This window comes from Haliotis cracherodii, unplaced genomic scaffold (genome assembly GCF_022045235.1).
Source record: "Haliotis cracherodii isolate W230 unplaced genomic scaffold, xgHalCrac1.p SCAF_2, whole genome shotgun sequence".
NCBI classification, from domain to species: domain Eukaryota; kingdom Metazoa; phylum Mollusca; class Gastropoda; order Lepetellida; family Haliotidae; genus Haliotis; species Haliotis cracherodii.
In genome coordinates, this window is record NW_027266275.1 from 48,503,313 (window position 1) to 48,528,640 (window position 25,328).

Genomic DNA, 25,328 nt, shown 5'->3' on the forward strand with positions numbered 1-25,328 from the left:
CAGAATCGGTCCTCGGTGTGGCCTGTGACAGTGGACGTGTCTGCTCGTCAATCGTCAACACACAGGGTCCGCACTTATGTGTCGCTGGTGTGTCCCCATGGTCTGTCGAGCGGTTTCTGCAGCAGTTACAAACATCTTGTAACATTTTGGAAATGCTGTCACACAATCTGACGATCCTGACGTCGGGTGGTGACCCTTGGTCTTCCACTACGTGGTCGGTCATCTGTAGTGTTGGTGGACTGGTACCGTTGCTAGAGCCCCTATATGATCCTTACGTGGACTTGAAATGCATTGGCTATCTGCTGGGCGGTTTGTCCAGCTTGCAATTGTCCAAAGGCTTGGTGTCGCTGATTTCTTGTCAATCTTGGCATGTGCTAGCAATTCAATAACATAACATTTTTTATAGCGCAAGAAATGGGGGAATGCATGTGCATTTCAATTTGCACAGAACTCACGTGCATTAGGTTACCATGGCTGTTGCTGTGATGCGTTTTTGGCGATCAGTTTTATTGTTATCTGCTTTGTTTTATTATCATCAAATTTCATTTTTCCGGACATTGTAATGTTAAATTTTAGAAACTTTGACAAAAATTACCCAGATATTTAAATGACAACTTTTCATGCAATGTTACTCAGGGTGATGTTATTTTTGTGGTTCAGTATATGATTAATTTTGAGGTAAACTCTTGTCTCAGGCTCATGTTATTGTGCATGCTCAAGGCTGGATACGTCACTAGTTTCCTGTGTTCTGCAGAGGTGAACATCCAAATGTTTGAGATCACGTTCTTGCAAATGTTTGGATACGTTACTGACATCAGACACTAACAGTATCTGTTGGTAGTATTGAAGATCGGATGTTGAAGTATGAGAAGAATGCCTGGGTCTACTCAAAGTCAAAGTCATCACAGAAATCTTGATCATCTACATAAAAGTTGTCTGCTATAACATCACCTAAAGTAAAAACAAAATTGTCGCTCATTGGACAAAGTTCCGCAGATAGGCACTAGGGTAACAATTTGGTGATGCAATGGGTGTCTCTTATTCTGAAGAAAAGTTGCATATCTCATCCAAAGTACCCACTGACAGGCGAATGAGTAAAAAGGCAATGAGAGTCATCCGATTCCTGCAGTTCCATGTAACCTAAATGTATTTTCTCATTCAATGGAGTCGGCCATGACTACATCAATGACAGCACTTTTTGAGTTTTGCTTGCATGGCTTATGACATATGTAAGCTTATAAAGACAAGAAAATAGGTCAAGATCCTGTGACACCGACTATGATGGCTCTTCTTCCCTGAGGGGTGATAGATCAGCAAAAATCTCACCCAGGCAAGGCACATCTGCCAACTCTTGTGACAAAAGAAATGTTGTCAGAAGGAACTCAGATGTTTATAACTTGCCCACAGTCCATGAATCTCGAGACAAAACACAAGCCCTATCAATCTAATTGGACAACAGAGTAGCATTCCCTCAATGTAACAAGTCCATATGCAAGTCGAAATTGGAAAGAAACAGTTGATGACCGTATTTGGTTGGTTTGACATCACTGATATAATATATACCCTGTGGTAATTCTCGCCATTTGATAATTTTGTCCTGGAGCATAAATGTTGTTGACATTATTATATACTTATGTAAGCATTCGTCTAAATTATTGTGGTGTGATCCAACGTGATCAAGCAATCTATTTTTAATCTCCAACCAGTTCTTTGGTTTTGGCACAGAACGATTGACGCGCTTGTTGTCTCCCCTGTTCTATGAACTTTTTTTTCTTGTTCCCCGCTTTAATTAGGGCTCCAAGCCGAAAGACTGTAGAGCCCTATTGTAATCGTTCGATTTATTATTATTATTATTTATTATTAGGGCTCCCAAGCCGAAAGCCTGGAAGCCCTATTGTAATCGGCCGATTTATTATTTATTATTAGGGCTCCTAGCCAAAAGGCTGGAAGCCCTATTGTAATCGTTCGATTTATTATTAGGGCTCCAAGTCTGAAAGGCTGTAGAGCCCTATTGTAATCGTTGTGTTTATTATTATTATTCTGCCGTTTTTTGTACCTTCATTGCGATGTGGCTACAATTTGGTACGTCATTGGACACGCCCAGTCTACAAACACACACGAAAGTTGGACGAAATCGGCCCTATATTAGCCGAGATATTAATGTTAAGAGTTTTGCTATATGGCAAACAACGAGTAGCCAGAATGGCTTCAAAATCGACAGCAACATCGGCATCAACGTGACGCAGTTACCAGCGAAAACCCAAGGCCATAGGCCCAATGGCTAAGGACAGATAACTCATCAAAGTTTCAACTTCAGCAGCAATAATCTTCGAAACTATTTGTCCAATGACTTCCAGATTTGCCATGCGGCAGCGCAATCAGATGCCCATCATTTTGTACTGCTGGACCATGGTAGCTACAACGCACCGTTTGGCAGCCATATTGGATTTAATGGTTTTGGCACTTCTTTTCACCATTTTTCTCAGTACTTTTCTCTCCAAATCTGCTCAGCTCAAACTACCAGCTCAAAAGCTTCCAAACTTTCCATACTTTGTGTCCAAGTACCATACTAACAACTTCCGAGAAAAAAATGCTGAGATATATCTTCCATGGCCGCCATATTAACTCCTACTTCCGGCTTATCTTCCAACTTTTGACAGAACTTCTTTAGGAAGCTCTGGCACTTAGAACTTATCAGGTAAGGCACTTGAACAACCTCTGTTGTATCTTGCTTTGGTTGCTGAACAAATTCTCTTCTTGCTCTTATGTCAAAAGTCACGTGATGTGGCGGCCATATTGGATTTGTGTAGCCTCTCATAAAATTACTTTTGCAAACTACGTATCTGCTACAGTTCTTCATAGAAAGTACTACAAATTACCACAATGCACCAGCATCAGACACTGAACATTTCATGTTCTTAGGTGTTTGTCAAAAGTTGCGTCATTTGGCGGCCATATTGGATTGAAGACCGCCAGAATGCAAAAAGTGATAAAAACAGCATAAAACATCATATATCTCAGCCACTTTTGGTCCAATAGGTTCCAGATTTTGCATGTAACACCGTGATAGGATACTGATCATTTTCAATTCACACGTCAAAATTGATAAATCCAGCCGTTTGGCCGCCATCTTGGATCAGATGCCCATCATTTTGTACTGCAGGACCATGGTAGCTACAATGCACCGTTTGGCAGCCATATTGGATTTAATGGTTTTGGCACTTCTTTTCACCATTTTTCTCAGTACTTGTCTCTCCAAATCTGCTCAGCTCAAACTACCAGCTCAAAAGCTTCCAAACTTTCCATACTTTGTGTCCAAGTACCATACTAACAACTTCCGAGAAAAAATACTCAGGTCAAAAGTGATGCGTTTTTCTTATGCCTCATGTCCTGGCCATTCCAGAACACCAAACTGTTTGCCTGTCGCTAAACGGACAACGAAACTACAGCGTTTAAGCGTCCATAAACTTGCCATATAGCAAAACTCTTAACATTAATATCTCGGCTAATATAGGGCCGATTTCGTCCAACTTTCGTGTGTGTTTGTAGACTGGGCGTGTCCAATGACGTACCAAATTGTAGCCACATCGCAATGAAGGCTAAGAAGAGAAAAATGAAAAGGTATTCATCTATAACAACATACTTTAACCTGTTGTACCTAACCAGATCATTCAATAACTGTCAGACTAGGCACTCTTTAGTATTAAATATGCAGTTCGATATTGAATGCTTTCACAAAATTCCACGTTTTGCATACAGCAAACTGTGATCTGACTGTGAAAATGTCATTTTGTGGGGAAAACAATCAGATTTTACGACACTTCAAATTGTTCAGTAAAGAGACTGAAAGAAGCGTCCTTTTTCTTGATGCTATACGCTATAGTATAGTCCTTTTTCTTGACGCTATACGCTATAGTATAGTATTTCACAAACAAGAATGTGGGCTTTTAGTAATTTTCAGCGAACTGCGAATGTGTTTATCCGCTATCAACTACCAAGATCATTTGTCAGTCTCAGTGAAATTGAGTGTACATACTGCAGGTAAACAACGCAAGCAGAAACGGACTACAGAAATATATTTTAAGAAGCAGTGAAAGAAGCTGCTGTAAAATTTTGGCATAAGCCCCTTTCACAGTTTTTCAATCAACTCAGAATACCAATGAACATACTCGGAAGGGCCTACTCCAATAGGCACACTTCTTTCTTGAATTAATACCGACCCGGTGAGGTATGTGATGTGATTATAGTTGACCCTGTTATCTGGTGAACTGCAACTGTGTTCTATCGCTATGGTTTACGGATGTCAGCAGACACTTACTGCTGCCTAAGGCCAGAAGTTAACGTTTGCAGAAACGGACTATAGAAATCATGTGTCAACATGATGATTCGGTTATGTCTGAAAGTTGTATTCCCAGCACTCATGCAAGGTCGTGCGCTGATTGTCTGATCCCATTTGGCAATACACACCTTGACGATATAGTGTGTTTGCTACACCAATAGCACACTGGTGCACGAGTCACGGCACGGTATAGCGAGACAACGGTAGCGTTTTAACGCGGAAACTGGCGCCAGGCAATACGCTTAGTAAACTGTATTGTTTCCCAGGTCGTGTATTGACTGTGTGGCCCCCATCCCCCTCTCGACCGAAACAAACTGAATATGTAGTGCAAAGTCTTTGAATGACATTTTGAATTAATGCACATAAGGAAGATAATTCATGGATTAACGTGGTATACTCGGCAAGTCGACAGGGTGATTGCTTTTTTTGTGCGCGATAGATGTCACTTGATCATATCTGCGTTGCAGGAATTGGCGCGAATTCAGGATACACAACGTCAATAGGTAAGCATCGCTTAGTAAGCCAAGAATTGAGCATGCATGTGATTGACCTCACAGGGTGTCACTTTGTCACCATGTGGATGGGTCAGTCGAGTGAATATCGAGCCTGAGCCACGGAAACGGTATAACGAAGCAACGGTAGCGCTATAGCGTGTTAATTAAGCTGCTGGTAGCGGGTTTCGTCCGATAGCCACATGTTGGGTTCTGCAGTCAAAACATGATCACGACCGTGAACACCTCATTCATAAATCTCTTTCAGACTGTTGGATTTGAGGTGAGTTTGTGACTGAAAGTATTCTTACTATATACGCTATAGTATTGTCGGTAAACCTGTGGTATGGGTTTGTGGATTACAGAAACAAGTATGTGGACTTTGCGTATAATTTTCAGGGAACTGCGATTGTGTTCATCCGCTGTGGAGTGCCGAGAACAGTTGTCAGTGTTAGTGAGATACAGTGTACATTCTGCTGGTGAACAACGCAAGAAGAAACGGACTATAGAAATCTATTTTTGAAGCAGTGAAAGAAGCTGCAGTAAAATTTTGGAATAAGCCCCGTTCACAGCATTTCAATCTACTTAGAACACTGATAACGTGCTCACAACGCACTTCTCCAATAGGCATACTTATTTCTTGAATTAGTACCGACCCGGTGATTCTGTGATGTGATGTGATGTTGTGCCCTGTTTCCTGGTGAACTGCAACTGTGTTCTATGGATATGGTTTTCGGATTACAGCTTAGCTACTACTGGTCCGATTTCGACCAAATTTCATGTGTGTATGTACACTGGGCTTGCCCATAGCCATGTTTAATTGTAGCGGCATAGAATCGAAGGCTACGGGAAGATACATTAAACAGGATTCATCTATAACAACACACTTGAACCTATTGTACCTCAGCAGATCATCCAATAACTGTCAGACTAGGCACTTTTTAGTATTTACTCATCCGAATCATACATATAACAAACTGTGATCTGACGTTTTGAAAATGTTATTTCGAGTGTGAAGGGGGGCGGGGGGAGACAAAGCGATTTTATGACGTTTCCAACTGGTTCATTGAAGACACTGAAAGAAGCAGCAGTATAAATTTACAAACAAACCCTGTTTGTTGTTTGAAAATGCTATCATCTCCAAAATGCATACTTATTTCTTTGCATAATACAGGACAACGTGACATTTGTCCTGTGATTCTGTATCCTATTCCCTGGTGAACTGCAACTGTGTTATTCCTATGGTTTACCGATTTCACTAGCGGCAGAGAGACATACTTACTTATCTATAGAAAGCATGTGTGTGCAACATGTCAACATGCTGATTTGGCTATGTCCGAAGGTGGTATTCTCGGCAGTGATGCAGGGTCGTACATCGATGGTATAGCCCCAAGGACAAATAAACTTCGAACATATTGTGTATAAGCACCCAAACCCTGCTTCAACCAGCACTGACAAGGTGTATTTCATGGTAAGGGCCAGCCAGCCACTGTAACATTATAGCCAGACAGCAGTAGCGCTGTATCGCGGTGATTGACCTACCTGTACCAGTCAATGCACTCAGTAAACTGCATTGTTCATCAGGTCTTTTGGTTGCGTTTGACCCCATCGCTTTTCCTGCCTTCGGACGCAGATTTCATCTAATCAGAGCCAAGTTCGCGTCAGCAGATCTAGCCGTCAAAAAGCTACTAAAGAACCGAGCAATTCGGAGACTAACGGAGACAAACAACACCAAGGGTTTTTATTCTCTGGTCTTCTAAGTCCCGAAAAAGAATACATCAGAGATGAGGATGACAATCGACCTAAAGACTCTCAACAAAAGATGTCTGGTACCCACACCAAAATTCCAGATGGAGTCCATGCGGAAGTTAAGCTAGTTTGAATCCATGGTTACCTGGACGATTTCCTAGCGGCAGACGAAGAGAAAGCTCAGCTACATCAGAACATGATATTTTTGCTTCCTAGTCAACGCTTCCAAGTCCGAGACTACTCCGGTGCAAGACATCATATACATCGGAGCAAGATTTCAGCTAGACAGAGGATATATATGCCCACCAGAGGATCGATTCATCAAGACTATCAAGATGATTCAATCACTCTCAAGTCAACCCAGCAAGACACTGAGGTGGTGCAACTTAACGTCTCTACAGGATATGACCTTCAGAGGAAGGATGATGCTACATCCTCTACAGACATGGTCAACTCTATACAATCTCATGACCTAGAGTTCCAGACTCAGTTACCTCCCAGATTACTACGAGACCCCATTAGTGGACTCACAGACAGCATGTGATGAGCGGCATCCCTCTGACTTCTCCGACGCCCAAACATCATCTATTCAACATACTTGCCGACAGTCTTTCTCGCTGTGGGAAGACAGCCCCCGTGGCCTAGTTGTAGAGCGTCCGCCCGGAGAGCGGAAGGTCCGGTGTTCGATTCCCGGCCGTGTCATACCAAAAGACGTTTAAAGATGGCGCTCGGCATTAAGGGGCTAATACAAATACTGGTCGGCTCGAAGTCAGTATACTGTGTCTGAGTGGGGTATTCATGTTAAACTGTGGCATGGTATCTCAGTGGGCTAGCACTATAAATCGGCATCAGTCCAGACTGGTACAAGCAGCCACAAACACACACACACACGTACATGCACGTCGCTATATAGGTGCAATAATCTTGGACATGACGTTAAACCCAATTTCACCCTACGTCACCTCACCTCGCTGTGGGAGAATAGTGGCAACAGAATAGACTTTGCATCCATTGATCTTCGCCTGGATAACCACCATGTTATGGGACACACCAGGACTGGATCTATTTGCCATTTGTCAGAACAATCAACTTCCGGTTTATGTCAGTCCAGCTCCTGACAAACTACCCTATTTCCTTGAGTATTGTGCGCACTTTTTTTCCCAAAAACACAGTTGTGTAGAAGTGGGTGTGCATTATACACAAATTAATGAGTTTTGATGTTTTTTCCCCATGGAAAGACATTACCGTGAGCACGTAACACCGGAAATACCATGTCAACAAATCCATACTGAAGTACGCAAATTAGTCATGTAATTACACTGTCTGGCTATAAAAAGTGTTCTTTGTATATCTGGAATTATGTTTGAAACTTATTTTAATAATTTTAATCAAAATTCCTTTTGATATTGTTTTAATTAATTTCGGCGAAATCGTGTGTGAAGCGATCGGAAGATCGACAACTCACCATTATTAACACCAACCACGGTCAGAAGTGCTATTGACGCCTTGAAACGAACTTTAGTTGAAAGAGAATGGATACATATATCATAAATGCCATACTGTGTCTCGTTAAAAGTCATATTTGTTTTTGTTGGACGATTCTATGTCAACACGTAATTCTCTTGACGGTGACTGGTCAGACTGGTTCCATGTAAAAAATAATACCCGGCAATAGCGATCTGCTGCTTCGCTTAGGGTTATTATTATTTTAAATATGTTTAGTAAAAGCTGCAACTAAATTAACAAGATATTGGAATATATTATTCCTGATAAAAAAATAGTTTCAGATACAATTTTTGCCTATCCTTCCATTAAAATCCTGTAAAGTTATATCATTGGGAGTGTCTTGACTGAATCACCGGTATATTCCAATAAAACGTGTTTACAGCTGATTGCTGTGTCCGGCTTAGTTTACGAGAAAATACACAAGGTAATGTTAATCCCTGGATATAAAAAAATGCCTAGCAGAACAAAAAATACAATTTAAACGGTAAATCAACATGTGATTTTTTATCTCAAATTTCGAATTTGTACTGACCAAGTTTCTCATCACCCGTTCGTTTGCCGGACTTCGCTAAAGGGGTACGGTGTGATTTTTTTTATGCGCTTGGTATTCAAAATTTTTTCTTAAAAAATATTGAATCTGCTAGAGGAGGGTGCGCATTATACATGGGTGCGCAATATACTCAAGAAAATACGGACAAAGTGATCCACAAGGTGGAAAAGACGGATTGTGTAATATTTCTGATAGCTCCAATATGGCCCAGCATGGTGTGGTTCCCCAAACTATTAATACTACTAATGGAGGAACCTATCCAGCTACCACTTCATCGAGATCTGCTCGAAAACGTTAACACAAGGGTATTCCGAACGACAGTAAGGCCCGTACAACTGATTCCTTCAAACTTATCGTCTATCTGTTGCGTCCGTGAGATAAACATTTGAACGGAGGAGGAGTTGCACAGTACTTGGGAAGCACTGCCATATAATCTCAACCATATATTAGACATTCCGGAATATTTGTTTGTTCAGTTGTCAAAATATTAATCCATAACTTGTCAACATATTTTTCAAGCGTAGTCTGGAATAAAATTCGCCGCAAAGTACCAGTGCCATAAAGCTTGAGAAAGCTGCTTTCTAACTGACTGATGGGAACTTCTTGTTAGTCATTTCAGTGGTTGATCAAAGTTTGCAAAAGGTCATTCTGACGTGACCTTTAATGGGATGTCCTCAGATCTTTATTTAGCGGCAGCCAGAACATAGATCTGATTTTAATGAGATTGCTATGCCAACCCAAGTCCAGCATTTTCCATGACAATCTGCCAAGCCTACAAGTAACTGCTTGGAAGTTATCACACAAAAGATGCATCCGGATGCTCTGAGCTTGCCTCGGAAGTTGTTGCAAGATCATGGAGCCCGTCATCCTCCCTTATATATGACAAGAGATGGGACAAGTTTGTCCAGTGGTGAAGATGACAAGGGATTCTAACTAATGCTATATCAATCCCTATGGTAGCAGATTTTCTACTTCATCTATGTCATGACAACAAATTCTGACATGGGACAATAGAAGTTTGTAGATCAGCCCTTCATTCTGTTCTTCAACGTGATGGATTATCAATCGGAAACCAATCCATTCTCAACAGACTAATGAGATCCCTTCCACTAGAAGATATTTGAACTCATCGTATCTTCCCCAAGTGAAATCTATCTGTGCCATTCTGTGGTACTAACAACATTGTCAACGGATCCTTACAAGCCCATGGCAAAAGCTAACCTACTTCAAAAAGCCAGAAAAACATTGTTTCTCCTAGCCATAGCAACAGCAGCAAGAGTTTCAGAGTTACATGCCTTAGACTATTCTAGTCTTACCCATGATCAACATTGGACCTCAATTACACTAAGATCACTCCCAGACTTCGTAGCCAAGAATCAATCAACCACAATAGGACCGTTAGGTCATAGACACTATACAATTCCTGCTATAGGACCAACAGTTGATCACCCAGACAGACTCATGTCCCATCAGAGCTCTCAAGTTATATCTCTCGGCTACAGACCCACATAGACGCCATCCACGGACACTCTTTCTATCCTGTAAGACCAACTCCAACCAGGATATCACCAAGTCTACTTTAGCAGGTTGGCTAAAAGCTACAGTTGCATCAAGCTATACACAGGTTCAGAATTATACGCCACGTCTCAGATCCTGCTCAACTCATGAAATCAGAGCCCTAGCCACGAGTCTCTCTTCATGGACAACAGTCTCAGAAGAACAAGTAATTTCTAGCTGTAAATGGGCCTCACAAAACACCTTCACCAGCTTTTACTTGCGTGACGTAGAGGGCATATATTCCCTTGGTCCAGTTGTCGTGGCACAAACTATCGTCCAATAGTTTTACCCCTTCTATCGAAAAAAAAGGAGGGGGAGTACACCCTTGATAATTCTGTCTATTTGGTGTAGGATGGATAAGAAGCATCTTAAGTATCAACTATCACCATTAGACCGGAAGTGACTTCATTACTGAAAGTGTTAACATAACCGGAAATGACGTCAGTACAGGAAATAGGACAGGGTCCTTCTAACCAGGAAATGACAGCTTGGGTAGAAATAGACCTAGAGAGATGTCATTACCAAAAATATAATGGTAAATCTGGTGATATTATCACATATTTGACTGATTCTTGACACATTTCTGATTTTCAAGTCCTCAGACTTTCAGAGGAAATTATCTCAAGTAGGATTAGAATCAGTACATAATGGTTTCCAGGAGAGGATTACTGTCAATTACAGAGGGAGTTACTAGAGGCAGATCCCACCAGGTCCCTCTGGTATATTCTGGCAATGATGTAATAGAGGTAGAATTTTCGTAAGAATTATCGAAACTAGGTTATTGTTTATAGTTCGAAGAATACTACCTCTATCACATCTGAATTACACCCTCCCACCTCCCCAATTCATCGACCTCTAGTTAGAGAGGAGGGAAAAAAGTGATATTGCTGCCATTATGACGTCATGGCTTGGGTAGTTGCGAGACTACTTGGTGACAACTAATTGTGTGATTGAAAGTGAAGAGGACGTCTGTTGAAAATATGAAAATTTTAGTTAGTGTGTTCGATATTTGCAATATTTTTCATTTTGACCTTGTTTTGGCCATGCTCTTAAATTATCTCAAGAGGCATAACTGGCTGTGTAAACTTCTCCCCTGAAACTTCTCTTTTTCTTCAACCCTTTATCATGCCAGGATGCTCTTTTTGTGGGTTGAAATTTAAGATTCGTTCAAGGTATAGATTTGGGGAATTGGAAGCAGATATAACAGTAGTTTGAGGTAGTTCACCAAATATTTGCATATGTCCTGGGCATTTTCTTCTGAAACAGATCATTTCAGGTGACTTCGTGAAAAGATGTACGAAGTTTTGGTCAAAACAACTAGAATAGAACTTGTTAAAGTTCCATCATCATCAACCAATTTTTATGGGAATTTGTGTTAAGTTTCCTTAATAATTCAGTAGACCATTAACTATCCAGGGTATTACTAGATGTCAGAACTCACTGATCCCTTGCTTATATTCTGGCATTGATGTAATAGATGTTTTGTATTTGCAATGATTATCAAACAATAGTTATCATTGTTAATAATCCAAAGAATAATACCTTTATCACATCAGGAGTAATCCCACCTGACTTCATGCTTGCGCATACACAGAAGTTTAGGAAGTGAAATGATTTGAATATCTCAACTGGTTATGGGTAGTTGACAGTGAAGAGGACTCTGTGGAAATTTGAAGTTCTAGTGTGATGACAGCAAAATACATGATTTCTGGCAATGACGTAATAGAGGTGGTATTCTGAGATTATTAAGGATATTAAATATTATTTTGATGTCATAATCTCACAGTAGGATTATGCCTTACAAATCATAAATTGTTTTGAATATAGGCTGTGACTGAACGAGAGAGGCGAAAGTCTGTAGAGAAATATGACAATATGCGTCACAGACGAAGCAGTGAGATCTATATTCGATGGAAGGAGATGAGGAATGCGCTGGAGAGAACAGCCGAAGAAAGCAGTCAGGAGGTGGAGGCCAGTTGGCAGAAACAAGGTGAGTATCTGGAAACACTGTCAATTCAGGAGAAGTGTATCTAGACACACAGTCCAGTCAGGAGAAGTGTATCTAGACACACAGTCCAGTCAGGAGAAGTGTACCTAGACACACACAGTCCAGTCAGGAGAAGTGTATCTAGACACACAGTCCAGTCAGGAGAAGTGTATCTAGACACACAGTCCAGTCAGGAGAAGTGTATCTAGACACACAGTCCAGTCAGGAGAAGTGTATCTAGACACACAGTCCAGTCAGGAGATGTGTATCTAGACACACAGTCCAGTCAGGAGAAGTGTATCTAGATACACAGTCCAGTCAGGAGATGTGTATCTAGACACACAGTCCAGTCAGGAGAAGTGTATCTAGACACACAGTCCAGTCAGGAGATGTGTATCTAGACACACACAGTCCAGTCAGGAGATGTGTACCTAGACACACAGTCCAGTCAGGAGATGTGTATCTAGACACACAGGCCAGTCAGGAGAAGTGTAACTAGATACACAGTCCAGTCAGGAGATATGTATCTAGACACACAGTCCAGTCAGGAGAAGTGTATCTAGATACACAGTCCAGTCAGGAGATGTGTACCTAGACACACACAGTCCAGTCAGGAGATGTGTATCTAGACACACAGTCCAGTCAGGAGATGTGTATCTAGACACACAGTCCAGTCAAGAGAAGTGTATCTAGACACACAGTCCAGTCAAGAGAAGTGTATCTAGACACACACAGTCCAGTCAGGAGAAGTGTATCTAGACACACAGGCCAGTCAGGAGAAGTGTATCTAGACACACACAGTCCAGTCAGGAGATGTGTATCTAGATACACAGTCCAGTCAGGAGATGTGTATCTAGACACACAGGCCAGTCAGGAGATGTGTATCTAGACACACAGGCCAGTCAAGAGATGTGTATCTAGACACACAGTCCAGTCAGGAGAAGTGTATCTAGACACACAGTCCAGTCAGGAGATGTGTATCTAGACACACAGTCCAGTCAGGAGAAGTGTATCTAGACACACAGTCCAGTCAGGAGATGTGTATCTAGACACACAGTCCAGTCAGGAGAAGTGTATCTAGACACACAGTCCAGTCAGGAGATGTGTATCTAGACACACAGTCCAGTCAGGAGAAGTGTATCTAGACACACAGTCCAGTCAGGAGATGTGTATCTAGATACACAGTCCAGTCAGGAGAAGTGTATCTAGACATACAGTCCAGTCAGGAGAAGTGTATCTAGATACACAGTCCAGTCAAGAGATGTGTATCTAGACACACAGTCCAGTCAGGAGAAGTGTATCTAGATACACAGTCCAGTCAAGAGATGTGTATCTAGACACAGTCCAGTCAGGATATGTGTAGAGTTTTTCACCATGACATCATACTATTCACATGGGAGCAGCCCCAGTCTATTTTGTCTCATTAATTTACTTATTATGTACTGTTCTATGTCTGGGTATATATGACATATTAAGCCATAAATTATTGTTTGTTTCAGAAAAAAAATCAAAAGAGGCTGAACAAAAGATGCGTGAATTAGCCCGCAAGGCTCGTGAAGAATATAAAGAATCAATGAAGAGGACAAATCAACTCATACAGGAAGCAAGAGCATTTTCTGAGAGTGGCAAAGCAGGCAGTCACACTGAAAGACCACCTGTGCCTCCAAAGTAAATGTCAATGATTTCTTAATCTGATACAGCTTATTGCAAATTCCCAATCTCTTTGATCCAATAACACAGAACCCAAAATGTGCATCTCGGTAATATGTTTTGGGGTGACAGAAATGTTGACAATGTGAGACTCTTTCAAGAGACTAGGTGGACAGTAGATGTCATGAAGAGGTCATTGCAGAAGGGTTGTCATAGCCATAGCTGTTCCACACCACTTTGGTGACTACTGTATGTTCTACTAGTATTAACATGTTTTATCCATTTGAGCACATTTGAGAGCTTTGGCGTTCTCCAAGTCCTTGCTGTCATCTAGATTATTTTCCCCTGCCAGGAGGCAGTCACCGATACTAGCCTACATGATGCTGTCTTCTACTAATCTTCTACGGCCACTTATTGCTACACAGTGCTACTGCACTGTCTGCTGTCCTGGGATAAAAAGATTTATTTATTGTGCCCAGTCCTATAGTGAATGAGTATGGTAATATGTTGCTTTAAGCAATATTCCAGCAATATCATGGAAGGGGACACAAGCAATGGGCTTCACACATTTTTCCCATGTGGGGCATCGGATCCAGGGCTTCTGTGTGACAAGCAAATGCTTAACCTTTAGGCTTCCCCCCCAGTCCTAAAAGAAGACAAAGGAAACGTGTGTTGGGCTCTTGGTCCAGGTTACCGACAGATCAGTATTGTGAACTAAAGAAGTTTGCAACATGGTATATCAGGATAAGAAATAATTTACATTCCCTCGTCTAAAGGTTTGGCGTGGCTTGCAGATAATGGAAAAGTGAGGGTTCAAGGGATCTTGGACCTGGTGGAGAGGCATGGTGGTTTTTTTGTTCTGTGTTAAGGGATTGAAGAGAGAGGGAATTTGCAATATGTTGTATCAGGATAAGTATATTAATATATTAATATATTCATATTTTTAAACTTCTCACACTTTGCATTTCTCCCTTCTTCTTCAATCCTATGTGGGAAAGTGCTTGAATCATGTTTCAAGCTTCTAAAACCAAAAATAGCCACCCAAGCCCCCCTGCATCTCCATGGTTACGTCCAAAAGCTAGGTCAATTACGTGCCTCTCGTGCACGCCGTGCCTGCTTGAACTGACCACGTGTGCGCCTCTACTAATTCATTCTCTTTCTCATTGCCACCGTGTGGCGACGTGTTTGAAAACATCACAGAATTATTGTCCTTCGCCAGTTTGTTCGAGTATCTTGAATAGAAAAATATGGGAAAGAAGGACGATCAACGTCCTGCTTGTAAAGAATGCAGACGTACCTATCGGATCCCCACTCATTATGTTGCGACTGTCGGGGACAGTGCACCCTGGGTTCCCAATGTGCGGAATGTCATTCCCTAACTACCTAACTAACTTGGCTTTTAAAGTTTATCTGCAATGTTGTCGTCGTCGTATTGCCGATCGCCGTTCCAAAGCAGGGGATTCCAAAGCTAGTACCAGCTCATCATGCCTTAAAGACAATCCTATCGAACCTGTAATTTCTGTCACACACGACACAGCTTCTGTACAGACGACTTGTCCTCTCGCGACCTGTCTACAACTCCAAAGCAAGATATGCAGGTCGATGTGCACTCGGTCGGTCTGATCAACCCAGGTCCTGCTCTCGTTATACCAGCGACAGATTGCTCCAGTCCTTTCAAAGTCCCTCTCTTGAATTCGGCTAGCTCTGCATCCCCCCCTGGGGACTGGAGATACGGTCGTCATTACGACTACAATCGCTCATCCATTCCTACAAATTAGCTGACCAAGCTGCGCGTTTTCGACCTCCTTCGTGGGACCTAAATGTTATTCTTCAACACCTGGTTTCCGGTGATTACGAACCACTGACGGAGAAGGATTTCGAGACAGTTACGCTGAAGTTTTTTTGTTGGCTTGAGCCACTGCCGCACAGGTTAGTGAAATTCATGCTTTGGATGTCACTAGGGTCCAGTTTGACAGATCCGGAAGTGGCAAAGCGTTCCTGGGGCTTGGTTGGGATTTTGTGGCAAAGAACCAACTTCCCGGACAACCGGCCCGGCTATTTATGATTCCCCCGCTCTCGGCTATTTTGGGATTGAACGACCATGAAGACCTCTCTTTGTGCCCAGTTCTGGCGCTTCGAATATATCTCGATGCGTCGCACCTCCACAGACGTTCCCGGAAGAGACTTTTCATCCCATTCTCAACCGCGTCTACATCGGAAATTTCTCGGACGACGCTATCCTTCTGGCTCCGCTCCATCATTCTGCGAGCGTATACTTTCGCGGGGCTGCCTCCACCTACAACTTCCAATCCTCACAAGACTCGCGCGGTTGCTTCCACCATGGCCCTCCACAGTGACTGCACCCTTTCAACCATCATGGAAGGGTGCTTTTGGAAGTCGGATACTGTGTTTGCGTCCCACTACCTTTGTGACATTTCAGTCACAGACGTACAAGGGCTCCACAAGTTCGGTCCGTTAGTATTGGCTCAACAGCTGTCTCACCCAGTTCACGCAGATGATAAACAGTTATACAACATGGGTTACAAGGGTATATACAGAGTGGTATTACGTGTTCGATTTTTCCCAGATCGTGTCCCTTTCGGAGGGTGGATTAGCTCGTCTGTAGAGACCTATTAGTCTAATTTACGAAGTGACCAATCGGTGCAGCCGATCATATACATTCAGTCACAATCGTACAAGGGCTCAACAAGTTTGGTTCATTGGTGTTGGCACAACAACTGTCTCACCCCAGTTCACACAGAACATAAACTGTTATACTTCGTAATCCTTGCAGGTTACAATTGTATATACAGAATAAATCATTAAACATTCACGTGGTATTACATGTTTTTCCCAGATTGAGTCCCTTTTGGAGGGTGGATTAGCTCATCTGTAGAGACTTTTTAGTCTTAATTTACGAAGTCACCATATGGTGCGGCCGATCAAAACAAAACAAAACAAACACCACAACAAAAAAGATTGGTGTCACGAACTTTTTTTTAACTCACCTCTGCCTAAAGTATTTGTGATGTAGGGTTTTGGTTAGAAGGTCCATTGCTATGGAATACTGTCGATCGTTCCTCTTCTCGTTTTTGGTACGCTTCATACACTCGAACATGTTTGATAACCAAGTAACTTAACTTAAAAGAGTTACCAAACCTAGCGCACTCTATGGTCCGTGGTAGATAGTTTCTGTGTTTTGTTTGAAGAACCGATGCCCTTCCAGGATCGATTTCAAGTCGTCTGCCATTTCGCTTATGCGTTTACAGCTAAGTACGATATAAGTATATGTACGATGACATAGGGGAAAAAACGTTCTGCATGTATACCAGATCTCATGCTGTTTCGTTTGAGTAACGTCCATCTTTAAGCTTCGGTTAATTAGGTTGCTGTCTACATGTTTGAAACTAAATAACGCAAGTAATGTGATTACCTCTATCTATGTCACAGTAAACAATGTGAACATTGCTGTAAGTTTTATGGATAAGTTTGGAAGTGTTGCATGTTTGAATGTGTATGCTGAGTTAAGTAACATGTTTTCAATTAGAGTATGTAGCATGTCCAGGAATACTATGAGAGCCCATGTCCTACAGAAGCATGCTTACTTGTTATACAGTTACTTACCTTTTGTGAATTGTTACAGAAAGCACCTAACAAACAGGTCGTCTATAAAGAGGTGGACAAACCGACCCTCTCGGCCACCTGGTCGTGCAGCAGTCGTTGCCTGGTTCCAGCTGGAGGAGAGGCCTCGCGGTGCAGGTCTTGACAGAGACAACAAGATAGCAACATGGTTCCATGGTCAGTTTACACCTTAGTTAGCAGCCTGGTAGGATCAACTTGGATTTGTTACAACTGCCATGTCAGCAAGTGAACATGTCTCGCTGTAGAGTTGTGATCGTTTAGTTCGGATAGAATATGCTCACTTCTTCTGAAAAAATTATAACAATATAGTTACAGCAATAAATTATATTAATTATATCTAAATATTACAAGTAGTATCATATGACAAATAAACACAATTAAAACAGTTTTTACACATGTACCTAACATAGACATCACTCCTCCACCACATAACATACAATATAAGGTTACAATTGTACCAATGATAAGGTTACATGAACAATATACACAAAGACCAAATATAAGATAGGTACACATTAAATTGCAATGAATAATGAAGAACGAAGTCTGGTTTATTTTAAGATAAAACATGTTCTATCATCAAGTTATTTTTTAGGGTGATGTGTCAATTGAGATGTTTCCCATAGATGTAGCTGGACAGCGCAGATAAATGCAATGGCCAAACAATTGCACCCAAAATTGGGAAAGATAAGACAATTAGTATTGGGAGAAAAGGTACAGATAATTGACGTGACAATTATGAGAATATTAAACTTTAAAAAATGAAAGTTGTCCGACATTGCTGAAGTCAGATTGTATTCAGGGAGTCATCATTATTTAAATACAGGTAAATATTTTTAAAGCTTGAAATACTGTTCAAAATGTTGATATCTCATATAAGAAATAAATGACTCATGGTCATTGTTTATCGTACAATAAAACACTGCAGGGAGAATAAATTTGTTGTTTATTCCTTAAATAAGATAGTTATTACTTGATAATGAACCATACCTATTTGTAGAATTGAGCCTTATGAGAAAACATGGTGCCTAGATCTAGACAATTGTCGTCATCGCCCATGTTTAACGAACCTATTGGTTTGAGAAGTTGTGACAGTCCAGATGAGGATTGTCGGACCATTCATCACTCTACATCATTTGATGGCAGGCGTGACGATAGGATCAGGATCGGGAGCAAGCATATCTTTGTCCAGAGAAGAGCAGGAGCAAGTGTATGAGGATCGTATGGAGAGGAGGGATCGATCGCTGGATCAGCAGGATTGTCCTCACATACCTGCTTCATGGATCACCGGACTCAGTTATCTCCGTTCACTCAGTCTGATATTTAAGCTTAGGTGCAGGCCATGTCTACAGCTCTTGGTGAACGTGGCTTGCATCCGGACATAACACTCAATCCATGTGTTGCTTCTATGTGGTACAATCACTTTCACTGTGGACTCGTTCAACTGATGTTGAACCTACACCGACTGTACAACCACATGAATCTGAGGACAACACAGATCAGCCCCTACAGGATTCGGAGACTCTTGATGCACCGATCTCACCTGCTGATAGGTACAACAGTGTCAAGTTGGGCCTTCAACAAGGCCTTTCAGACGAAGATTGTCATTCATGTTTCTTCATGTCATCTCAGAAAACAGAGACACTCACCTTACCTCTTGGTTTGAGCAGGAACTTGGACACAGCCTTTTCTCACTTTAGAAATCTTAAGGACAGTGTTTGCAATATGCACCTCCCCGTAGGCAATTTAGGTGACAATTTATTTGTCACAATATGCTGCAGGACTTGAAGAGTTTAGTCAAGGCCTGCAGCTTCTCAAGTCTGTGGGTCTTTATAGCAGCCTGGCATTTTTTTAATTCCAAATTGATAAACTGCAGTCCTATAGTGTAAAGTTAGATCTAAAGCCAAAATATGCAATAGCGAAGGCCAAACTAACTCTTTATCTGAAAGATACTTACGTGTATATGAACACAGCAGCAATCAATTCAAAAGTGTAAAAATCAAACACCTACCCTACTCACACATTTGAGCCCACAGAGGGACAGGTCAGCTGAAATTGCCAAGAAAGAACACTTAAAGCAACAACAAGAACTAAATTATTAAAATGTGATGTAAATGCTACATTATCATTCAGCATCATGTGTAGAATAAAACCATCTAGTTGTGCACTGTGTAGAGTTAAACCATCCAGTTGTGCACTGTGTAGAATTAAACAATCTAGTTGTGCACTCTGTAAAGTTAAACCATTTAGTTGTGCACTGTGTAGAATAAAACCATCTAGTTGTGCACTGTGTAGAATTAAACAAACTAGCTGTGCACTCTTTAGAGTTCAACCATTTAGTTTTGCACTGTGTAGAGTTAAACAATCTAGTTGTAGACTGTATAGTTAAACCATCTAGTTGTACACTGTAAAGTTAAACCATCTAGTTGTGCACTGTGTACAGTTAAACCATCTAGTTGTACACATTGTAGTGTTAAACCATCTACTTTTAAACTGTGTAGAATAAACCATCTAGTTGTGCACTGTGTAGAGTTAAACCATCTAGTTGTGCACTGTGTAGAGTTAAACTAGCTAGTTGTGCACTGTGTAGAGTTAAACCATCTAGTTATGCACTGTGTAGAGTTAAACTAGCTAGTTGTGCACTGTGTAGAGTTAAATTAGCTAGTTGTGCACTATGTAGAGTTAAACCATCTAGTTGTACACTGTATAGTTAAACCATCTAGGTGTGCACTGTGTAGAGTTAAACCATCTAGTTGTGCACTGTGTTGAGTTAAACCATCTAGTTGTGCACTGTGTTGAGTTAAACCATCTAATTGTGCACTGTGTAGAATAAACCATCTAGTTGTGCACTGTGTAGAATGAAACCAACTAGTTGTGCACTGTGTAGAGTTAAATTAGCTAGTTGTGCACTATGTAGAGTTAAACCATCTAGTTGTACACTGTATAGTTAAACCATCTAGGTGTGCACTGTGTAGAGTTAAACCATCTAGTTGTGCACTGTGTAGAGTTAAACCATCTGATTGTACACTGTGTAGAGTTAAACCATGTAGTTGTGCACTGTGTAGAATTAAACCATCTAGTTGTGCACTGTGTAGAAGAAACAATCTAGTTGTGCACTCTTTAGAGTTAAACCATTTAGTTTTGCACTGTGTAGAGTTAAACCATCTAGTTGTAGACTGTATAGTTAAACCATCTAGTTTTACACTGTATAGTTAAACCATCCAGTTGTGTACTGTGTAGAGTCAAACCAAGTGTTGGTTTCTGCCCCAGAGACTGTTCAGACATCTCAAGCGCCCCTTCACATGATGTCCACTATGTTCCAGCAGCTGCCAGCACCACTGGTTACGTCTCCTACGACACCCCCAGTATCTGTGATGCCCACAGCTCCTCTGGCACATGCTGCAGATCATGGTGGCGCCAACACTCTGAAGTCCACGTCTTTGCACTTTGCACATCATCCCACAAATCTTCCCGAAGTGGGAATTATCAGCTGGGGCGCAATTCCCTCAAGAACTGTGGTCAGGACAATTCAGCCTTTCATGGCAGAAATTGAGTAACAGACAGGCAGGTGGGGATTTATCAGCCTTGCCGGGACTGACAACAAGGCAGAAGTGGTGGAAGCAGACCTCACATCCCCAGTCGTTCCAGTCGTTGACACACCTGTAAGTGAGAGACTTGGACGATATTGGCAGAATTGGGACATCTTGGAGGATCCATATGTAACCAACATCCTGCGCCAGGGGTATTGTTTCCCACTAATATACCATCCTCTTATGATGTAAACATCTCCTACACAACATCAGCTTCGTCAACACATTGATAACCATAGAGGTCGTAGACTCCCTGGCCATGACACCAGGCTTCTATTCCCCAATATTCCTCGTCCCCAAGAAGGACTAGGAACGACTATGAATGACAACACAACTTGACTACATTCAAAAAGCGCTACCTAGCACGCCTGCCATACATCCGCATGTCAACATTGATGCTGCTCAGGACCAGAATCCATGTCAATGATTCCTTGATCAGCTTCGACATACAGGACGCATACTTGCACATATCAATCCACCCCAGTGTCAGGAAGTTCCTCTGGTTTATCTTCAATGGCATCCAGTACCAATGGGCGGTGCTCCCATTTGGCATTTCTACGGCCACTTGGCTATTTACATGAATCACCAAGCTGATAGCCACCTACCTCTACCTGAGGAATGTCCAATTTGAGGCGTATATAGATGATTGCCTTCTGAACCATAAGAACATGATAACGTTTATCTTACACAGGAATTTCACTCACTTGGAACAGCTCCTTCAGCACACTCAGGTCGCCATCTTGACGGACAACATCACTGTTGTCTTGTGCCTATGCAGTCAAGGAACAACTCACTCCCCTTCACTGTTACAACGTACATTCCAGTTCTTTTGACAGATTCGTCAACATCTCGGCCACCCAAACATAGACCTGTTTGCAACCTGTCAAAACATCCTGATCTTGACCTACGTATCTCCGGTACCGGATCCTCAGGCTTGGGTGATCGACACACACAGCATCCCTTGGGAAGGCCTCTAGACGAAGGCTTTTCCACCACCTGTGCTACTTCCCAGTACTTCAGAAGATCATGTCGACCCGGAACCTTATTCTGACTTTGGTTTCTTCTTGGTGGCCAGCTAGGAGCTGGTTCGTGTTGCTCATGGAAATGTCCATAGTCAACCCACTTGAACTTCTGGGTTAGCCCAACCTGCTCATCCACCCACACAGCAGGCTACTCAATTGGGCTCCAGACAGGTTTCATCTTCACGCCTGGTACATTTGCCAAGGGCTATTCTGCCAGGGCACCAATAACCTTGGCACACAGACCCTCTACCAGGATCCCCTACGACGACAAGTGGCATTCGTTTGAATGTTTCTGCAAAGATAAACATCAAGATCCCACCACTACGTTACCTCAATTCTTAGCTGAACTCCTTCTATTCTGAAAGAAGCACCTAAAGGGCAGTATGATCAAGATGTACTTAGTGGCCCTAAATTTGGTCTTAGCTGTCCCAGAATATCGTAAGATGACTAAGATTCCGGAACCTCAAGCCTTCACTCAGCTTCCTTTTACAACCTTACCAAGAAGGCCTCTTGGCTCTGGCTTTGACAGCACAGGTAAGCGAACTGCACTTGAGGGACATCAGCAGTGTTCGATTTGAGCGCAAGGCACATGGGGCTGTTCATCTTGTGCTGTGCTGCGACTTCATAGCCAAAAATTAACTCCCTGGACAGCTGGATAGATTCTTCACCATCCCAGCTCTCTCTTTGATAGTGATTGTCGATAGTAACTCCTCCTCTGCACAGTTTGTGCATGGAACATGTTTTATCTGGCACTCCAAGGCACGACGGGGTGTACGACATCTTTTCATCCCTGTTTCCACGACCTCGCAGACAGAAGTGAGCTGTAACACGATCTCTCTATAGTTATGTGACTTTATTCTACAGGCCTTTTAGGCCTCTTGATTGGATCCTCCTGGGGCCAATAACCCTCATGAGATCAGAGCGATCCCCTCCACCATGGCTTTCCACAGCAACTGCTCATCCGATCTACTATGGAAGGCTGCTTCTGGCTCAAGGAAAACGGTCTTCGCCTGCCACTACCTGCGAGACATCACCTTGGAGGACGTCCACATCTTTGGCCTTTTGGTGGTTGCTGAGCAGGTCGTCATTCCCAAGCCCTAGTGACTCCTCCCGATGTCCAGAGCTGACCTTTCCGACCTCTCATCGCAGACTAGAGTGTTTACTTGCTACTAGCATCAGCTTGGTACGTCAGTTCTAGACCTTAGCTCACGCTATTTTATCCCCCACCGGGCCAGAATGGCTGAAGGGGGATTATGTCGGGGCGCAGTCCATCCGTCCCACAGAGGGTACTGAGCTTGTGAAATCAACTACTCCTACAGTTTTTAGAGAATATCCCTGAAACTCTACACACAAGATGTCAACATGTTGATGATACGCATATTGCAGTCCCGTTTCATTTCAACAAATTTTGACAGGGTTACTGCCCCTGTTTTACGGAGCTTCATTTGCCTAATTGTGAGAGAGGTACTAAACTTGTGAAATCAACGCCTCCTCCAGCTTTTAGTGAATATCCCTGACACTCTACACCCAAGATGTCGACATGTTGATGATACACATATCGCAGTCCCATTTCATTCCGACAAATTTTGACAGAGTTACGGCCTCTGTTTTACGGAGCTTCATGAAATCTACTCCTCCTCCAGTTTCCAGAGAATATCACAATATCTAACTATAACTATAGCTATAGTTAGTTTCCTTGTTTAAAGCTTTTGTGGCTAAGCTACATCCTTATGGCATTAGCATTCAGACTGGATTACTCCCAACAAAATGTTCTGCAGTTTGTTTCAAATGCAGTGCCATCTACTGTTGTTATTTCATAAAATACAAAGAAAATATAAAAAAATTCATGCGGGGGATGTTGTGCTCTCAGAGCACTCTTGTTTCTATTACTGCACTGTTGCCTGAACCTCCCATATATCTTACATTCTCATCTCCTTCTGACAGGAATGGTCACTTGGGTCTGGTCATCGTTCAGGCTGTTTGCTGATAAGTTGGACTTCGTTGATAGTTTATTGAGAATCCCATCTGAAGATATGCCCTCCGCCGTACTGTCTGAGAAAGATGCATTAAGGAGTTATGCAGGATAAGTTAAAAAATCTAGTAAAATCTAGATATTTTTGTTTTGTGTACTTATCCTGCATTACTACGTCTAAAGTGGCCCATCCATCACAGAGCTGCCTCCCTACGTTGTCTTTAGATGTTCTGAAGTAGCAATAATGTGCTGTTCCATGATGTCATCACTTCCGTGGTCACGCGGCTTTGAACCCACACTCTCAGAGTAAGGCACCTAATCGCCAGCACCCAAAGTGTGCCTCACTCTCAGAGTAAGGCACCTAATCGCCAGCACCCAAAGTGTGCCTCACTCTCAGAGTGTGTGTTCAAATCCGGGATGGACCTCAACCCAAAAAAGTACTAGAATTTGTAACTTACTAAGAAACTGTTATCCCCAACATAACATTTGTATTATGACTGAAGCCAGTTTCCTCTGCGCTGTGCGAAACTCTATTGTTTTGGTTTGAGAATTGAATTGTGCATAAACGAAAGGTGTGATGTCGCACTCGGACATTTTTTCGTGCATAATTTAAAAACACACAGAATCATCGACACACTGTGCCTCTAAGGTGTAAAACGTGATCTGGATTGGAATCAACATTGTTCATATTGATCTAAACATGCCTTGTGGATTAAATATTGGGGGATATATTTTATTGTATTGTAAATATAAGTTGACGAACAAAGTGTTTGCAGCCATGTTTTCCCTGTTTGAAATGATATGATAATCCTGTGTCCTTCATTGTTATCTATGTATGTGGAAGTTATGTGTCTAATGAAGTACTTGTTTTCTTTTGTGCTATCCTTCCAATTACCTCCTCTCCTCCAACCCCCCTCCCCCACACACTCACACACCACGTACCCTGTTTACTAAGGAAATAAACAAATGAAGAGGGTGGTATTTATTGTACCATAAGACACAAGGGGCACAGTTGAGATATCAACATTATGTACAGCCTCTTTAAGGATGTTAATAAAATTTACAAGATTTTATAGTTAGGTATATATACCTTTGCCCTTATTTAAATAATGATGACTCCCTGATTACAATCCAATATCGGCAATGTTGTAAAAGCTAGATCAGGGGAGTAAGTTTGTTATTTCCTAAATAGTCTCACAAACACAAACAATTGACAGCTGTTATCTCTACCTTTTCTCCCATTACAGATGGCTGTAACTTGCCCTTTTTAGTA

General features: G+C 42.0%; 1 protein-coding gene across 4 annotated transcripts in view; it reads left to right on the forward strand.

Moving 5' to 3' along the window:
- The window catches only part of LOC139468158 (SH2 domain-containing protein 4B-like), a 229,191-nt gene that overhangs the window by 179,742 nt on the left and 24,121 nt on the right, over positions 1 to 25,328 (forward strand). For all 4 annotated transcript variants that reach the window (XM_071249939.1, XM_071249940.1, XM_071249942.1 and 1 more), the window contains 3 exons: positions 12,020 to 12,182; positions 13,679 to 13,847; positions 17,473 to 17,627. In XM_071249939.1, coding sequence (XP_071106040.1) covers positions 12,020 to 12,182; positions 13,679 to 13,847; positions 17,473 to 17,627 — 487 coding nt within the window. The remainder of the gene's footprint in view (positions 1 to 12,019; positions 12,183 to 13,678; positions 13,848 to 17,472; positions 17,628 to 25,328) is intronic.